The sequence below is a fragment of the Zea mays genome, chromosome 9 (genome assembly GCF_902167145.1).
Source record: "Zea mays cultivar B73 chromosome 9, Zm-B73-REFERENCE-NAM-5.0, whole genome shotgun sequence".
In the NCBI taxonomy this organism is placed as follows: domain Eukaryota; kingdom Viridiplantae; phylum Streptophyta; class Magnoliopsida; order Poales; family Poaceae; genus Zea; species Zea mays.
In genome coordinates, this window is record NC_050104.1 from 38,324,238 (window position 1) to 38,330,237 (window position 6,000).

Consider the following 6,000-nt stretch of genomic DNA (forward strand, 5'->3'; position numbering starts at 1 on the left):
GGTGGTCGGCCAGGACTACGTCCGCACGTGTGTCACGTGCCAACGCAACAAGACGTTGACCTTGCAGTTGATCGGTCTCCTTTAGCCGCTCGACGTGCTGTCCTATGTGTGGGCCGACATCTTCGTAGACTTCATCGATGGCCTCCCTAAGGTTGACAACAAGTTTATCATTCTCACCATCATCTAACGCTTCTCGAAGTACATGAACTTCCTTGCCCTCAGCCACCCATACACGGCTGCCTCGGCCATTCGAGCCTTCTTCAAGGGCGTTCTTTGTCTACACGCCTTACCATCTCCATCGACAACACTGCGATCTAGTCTTCACCAGTCACATGTGGCATGACTGACTCCCTCTCTAGAGTCCTGGTCCAAGGGTAAGATCAGGCCATGCTATGCTAGCTCCTTTCATGTGCTGGAGTGCAGTGGCCTATTGTCTTCAGCTTCCAGCGGATGCTTGTCTCCACGACGTAGTCAATGTGGGGTTGCTCACGCCGTTTCATGGGAACTCCAACAACTCCCAAGCCACGTGTGTTGCACGCCAAACTACGTCGGGGCACCTGGCATGTTCTCATTTAGTGGCGTGGCCTACCCAACGACGACACCACTTGAGAGCCGCTTCAGCAATTCAAGGACCCCAATATCCTAGCTCGAGGACGAGTTGTTCAAAGAGGCGGAAAGAGATGTTGTGGCCGGTGTCACCTATAGACGTCAGGATCGCCATGCAGACAACTAGGAACGAAATGCCAAAGAATTTCCTTCTTTAGGTATTTTGTTTTGCTTCCATAAATAGGATCATGATGGATTCTTGATTAGGAGGTTTCCATAAAAATAAGGATAGCTTCCTTAGAGGTTTCCATATAATATAAAGAAAGATGTATCAATCTAAGCAAGCAAGACAATTATCTTGCTTGGCCTCAAGGGCCATCTCCCACAACTTTTCTCGCTTGTCTGCTCCTTGTGCACGACCACGGCTCCTGTGTGCCACCTGGGTACACGCCCCTATCCCTGTCATCGATCTCATATCTATGCAACTTACACAGCCGCAGTAGGAATCCATATCCTATCAAAAGTCAGCCATGATAGGATTCCATATTCTATCAAAAGGCTGCAAGCGTATTGCCTCATGTGTTGTTAGTTGTAGAGGGTCATGCTATTGATGTTGTGCACTAGGGCCCTGCTATTGATGCTGTGCACTTGTGGTAACCATGCCCGCAGAGTGATACTGTGATAGTCTCAAACTACACTTTTTACACGATTGTATTTCTTCTTTCCATGAATCTTTACTTATTCTTTATTTCAGATTGCCAACATGAAAAAAGAAATTGATGCAATAAGAGTTAAGGACATTTCTCAAGGTGGGCTAACCCAAGGTCAACAAACACAAATTGCACGAAATGAACAACGGATGTCTCAGGTGTGGGCATTCTTATGCTTACATTTGTTAATATGCTATCACTGTCCATTTTTCATCTAGTGAGCAGGATTAAATCTTATGTTCTTATTTTTTAGATTATGGAGGAGCTAGATAATCTAGAAGAAACTTTAAATGACAGTATACGGGAAAGTATTGGTGCTCGTTCTGGAAAGGCAAAGCGTGGCAGCTATAAAGCAAGTCTCGAGGAAGAAGATGACGTTCTTAGGTATGTACACCGATAAGTTGGACCTATGATTGCTCACTGGTACATCATGTATAATATTTATGCATTGGGATCTTAGGGTCTGTTTGGTTGGGTTGTGGCTGTGAAAAAAGTTGTTGTGGGCTGTGAGCTGTGGAAAAGCTACTGTGGGGTGTGAGCTGTTAAAAACTAAAAATCATTTGGTGGAAACCACTAAAAGCCGTTAAAAGTTCTTCGATATATGTTTTCACAGTTCTATCCGAAAGCCACTAAAAGCAGGTCCATGGGTGCTTTCAGTTTTGCACTGTGAAAAAGTCGGCTTTTACAAAAAGCTGCTTTCTGGATCCAGCTCTTTGGTTTGACTTTTGTCTTTTATGGGGCAAAAGTCAAAGCCAAAAACCAAACCAAACACACCCCTAGTATCTTATATCTTTTACTAACGTTTAGTATGTTTAAAGATAGAATGCTAGAATATTTTATATTGGCTAATGTATTGTTAAATAATTTAGTGACGATGATGAATTTTATGATCGAACGAAGAAGAAATCTACTCAGAAATCAAGTGAGCAACAATCGGTTGAGACTGCTGACAGCCTTCTTGAGAAAAAAGATTTCATCACCAATGATATTGAAAGTAAAACAAAATTGCTGGAAGAAGAGAAGCATAAGCTGTCTCAGAGTGATACACCAGATCTCAGGGATGACCTTGATGCTTATATGAGTGGCTTGTCATCTCAATTAGGTATGCTTGTATGCTCCAGTAGTCCAGTTACTTCCATTGATCATTCATAGCTCCTTGTTTATTTAAATCTTTGTTACAAGCCTGATATCATCAGTAGTGACCCTGACAGCTGTCTGCTACTTCTTTTGTACGGAGTAGAACCATTGAAATTACTCTATTAATTTTTCTAAGTAACAAAAACATAAGAAAGGAACTATCTGACTATTACCTGTTACCTAGAAGTCTTAACTGGAAGGTTCTTTGGGCCTCGATTTGAGGGCAGTTCCCTTCAGTTTTGCAAAAATCATTAGCTTCCATATTCTATAACAATGAAAGCAACCCTAAGCTATAGAGAACCTTGGTCATGACCTTGAATGTCATGAAATTCAGCTATGTGGCAGAGTTGCTGATTCTTGTTCTGATTTTAACATTGGTTTGAGCACAGTCTAATGCTGTGATTAATGTGTTACTGTAGATGATCTATTCATGTGCGCAGAAAAAGGATATAAGTTTCTTATTGGTTTTCAGTGAAATGGTAACTCTATTATTAAGTGGCTGAAGCATACATGATCTAGAATTAAGTTACCAGAGTATATACTGTTGCACATGTGCTATTTTCTTAGGACGAGCATTGCTTTGTTCTGCCATGAGGCATATGTTTAGTCTTTAACATTGATGAACTAATCTAAAAGTTATGCATTGCTACACACTTATTTCTGCATTTGTTTCCGGTTTAGATGGATTTCTCTGTCTTGTTATGTTGCTAATTTGAGATATCTTGCAGTACATGATAAGATTGCCCGAATTCAGAAGGAGCTCTCTGATCTTCAGGATGAGCTGGACAGAGTAGTGTACCTACTGAAAATAGCTGACCCTACGGGAGAAGCAGCTCGTAAGAGGGATCTAAAGCCAAGAGAAGCGAAACCTCCAACATCTAATGATAATCCAAGACTAGAATCAAAGAAACAAAATAAAATTGGAAAAGCTACAGCTGAGGAGAAACCCAAGGATTCTTCTAGCGAAGTGGGCACAGATAAACCTGCTAAATTACAGACAGATATCTCCAAGAACCAAGAAGATGGCAGCAAACCTGCATTCGCCATGCCAAAACCTCAATGGCTTGGTGACAAAAGGATCATAAAACCTGAAGAAAACCTTATAAATGAAGAAAAGTCTGATGCAGAGGAACCTGATAATTTTGTGGACTACAAAGACCGGAAAATTATTCTTTCTTCAGGCAGTGAAAAGAAGCTTGAAGAGGCTGCCCCTGGGCTTATTTTACGGAAGAGAAAGTCTGCTGACGAGTCAGTTGCTAGCGAGGCAAATTCATCTTCGGTTGAAAGTGAAGCATCAGTTGCTGATGCTGTGGCCCTTCTGCTTAAGCATAAACGTGGTCTACAAACCTCAGAAGAAATGGAGAATGAGACTGAACCATATTCTAGCAAGACCGAAGGGAAGAAGTCGAAACAAAAACGTGTATTGGGCCCAGCAAGACCAGATTTCCTTGAAGCCAGACAAGACTCTGAAACATGGGTGCCACCTGAAGGTACGGAAATCCTACTGATGTGTTACAAATCAATAGCATACTGGGTCCATTGTTAATACAGCCGTTGAATCATCTGTAGGTCAAACTGGTGATGGGCGCACTGCATTGAATGACCGTTTGGGTTATTGAAAAGCTCTTCCAGCAACAGTTCCCTTGTGGAGAAGTGCAGTATCGTGCCTATGGTTTTGAGCCTGTTTGGGGCTCCATATTCTGTGAAGACAACGCAATAGAAGTTAAGAATGCTTATTCTGTTGATGGCAAGTTTGGTGAAGGAACTATTCATTGACTTTTTAGGGCGCTAGTGGGACTGTAGCTCGGCTAATCCTCTCACACTCTAAGGGTTTGTTCGGTTATTTTCAATCTATATGGATTGGAGGGGATTGATATAAATTGGGAGAGATTTTGAGTACTAGGAATTGAAACCCCATCAATTCCTCTCAATCCATTTCGATTGTGGTAGAACCGAACATGACCTAAAGAGGATATTTAGGCTATAAAGAGGTTCAATGTGTTAAGGCCTATTAGGTCTAGGCCTACTGCACACACACACACACACACATATATATATATATATATATATATATATATATATATATATATATATATATATATATATATATATATATATATATATATATATATATATATATATATAGGGAAGAGGTAATGGAAGCCCTGGGCTTCCCCTACTAATGGAAGCCCCAGCCAGGACGCGGTCAACCCAGCACCCGCGCAGCCATGCAGTCAACAGCCAGAAATCCAGGACGATAAGCGCGTAAGGCAATATACGAATGCATATATATATGGATAAAGATGCGTAAACCATGCATAAAGGAATCTTTTGACGCCCGAAACACGTGGAATGAATATGACACCGTGGACAGCGTTTACGACTGCATAATGACATGTACTTGACAGCATAAATCATGCAGTATGTGGTTCTGGTTCTGGCTCGGGCGGATTCCAGCGTAAACCGTGAGCTAAAACAGCGTAAATGAGTTCGAAATTTAGCGTAAATCCTATTTCTGTTTTGTAACAGCAAACGGGGCCTAAAATTACGGCGTGAAAATCGCGTGCAATCGATCGTGCGCGGGTCCTTGCTCGGGCCGATTCCAGCGTAAACCGTGAGCTAAAACAGCGTAAATGAGTACAAAATTTAGCGTAAATCTTATATATGTTTTGTAACAGCAAATGAAGCCTAAAATTACGGCGTGAAAATTGTGTGCAGCCGATCGTGCACGGGTTCTGGCTCGGACGGATTCCAGCGTAAAGCGTGAGCTAAAACAATGTAAATTAATACGAAATTTAGCGTAAATCATTTATCTGTTTCGTAACAACAAATAGGTCCCGAGATTACGGCGTGAAAATTATGTGCGGCCGAGTGCGCAGGTTCTGGCTCGAATGGATTTTAGCGTAAACGTGAACCTAAACATCGTAAATTAGTACGAATGTTAGCGTAAATCGTATATCTGTTTCGTAATGGCGAATGGAGCCGAAATTTACGGCGCGAAAATCGCGCGTCACCGGACGTACGCGGGTTTTGGCTCGGACGGATTTATGCGTAAAACGTGAACCAAAACAACGTAAATGAGTACGAATTTTAGCGTAAATCATTCATCTGTTTCATAATAACGAATGTAGACCGAATATATCTCTTTGCGCACGAGGTTGTCATAAAATGCATCAAGAAATATCGTAAATTGGAGTAAATACAACAAGAAGTGATCTGAGGTAATTGTGGCGTAAAATGCAAGCTACCCATCTACAGGAGAACTGTTTTAGATTTTACAATAAGATATAGGAGATAATTATTCCTGTACTCAACTATGATAATGTCGTGTTTACATTTTAGTTGTTGGTACATACACGCAAAACTATGTTCCACCGTAACACCATTGTTAGCAAAAAAAAGTGAGTTCAAAAGGCTCTTCCAGCTTTCCTAATGTGGAGAAAACCATCGAGGTCCATACCTGCAAACGTAACATGAACTGTTAATATGATCTTTCTTTGTTAATATGATATACTTTTCTAGCTTGTTATGACTAACATAACCTACAGTCTAAACTGAATGCACACTTGAGTTAGAAGATCAGATTACCAAAAGAAAAATCTCTTGA

General features: G+C 41.2%; 1 protein-coding gene across 1 annotated transcript in view; it reads left to right on the forward strand.

Moving 5' to 3' along the window:
• The window catches only part of LOC103638266 (kanadaptin), a 31,635-nt gene extending 27,231 nt beyond the window's left edge, over positions 1-4,404 (forward strand). Inside the window, exons 8-12 of the mRNA XM_008661229.3 lie at positions 1,301-1,414; positions 1,510-1,640; positions 2,126-2,358; positions 3,122-3,883; positions 3,963-4,404. Of these exons, the coding sequence (XP_008659451.1) occupies positions 1,301-1,414; positions 1,510-1,640; positions 2,126-2,358; positions 3,122-3,883; positions 3,963-4,012 (1,290 nt within the window). The 3' untranslated portion in view covers positions 4,013-4,404. The remainder of the gene's footprint in view (positions 1-1,300; positions 1,415-1,509; positions 1,641-2,125; positions 2,359-3,121; positions 3,884-3,962) is intronic.
• The last annotated feature ends 1,596 nt before the right edge of the window (positions 4,405-6,000 follow it).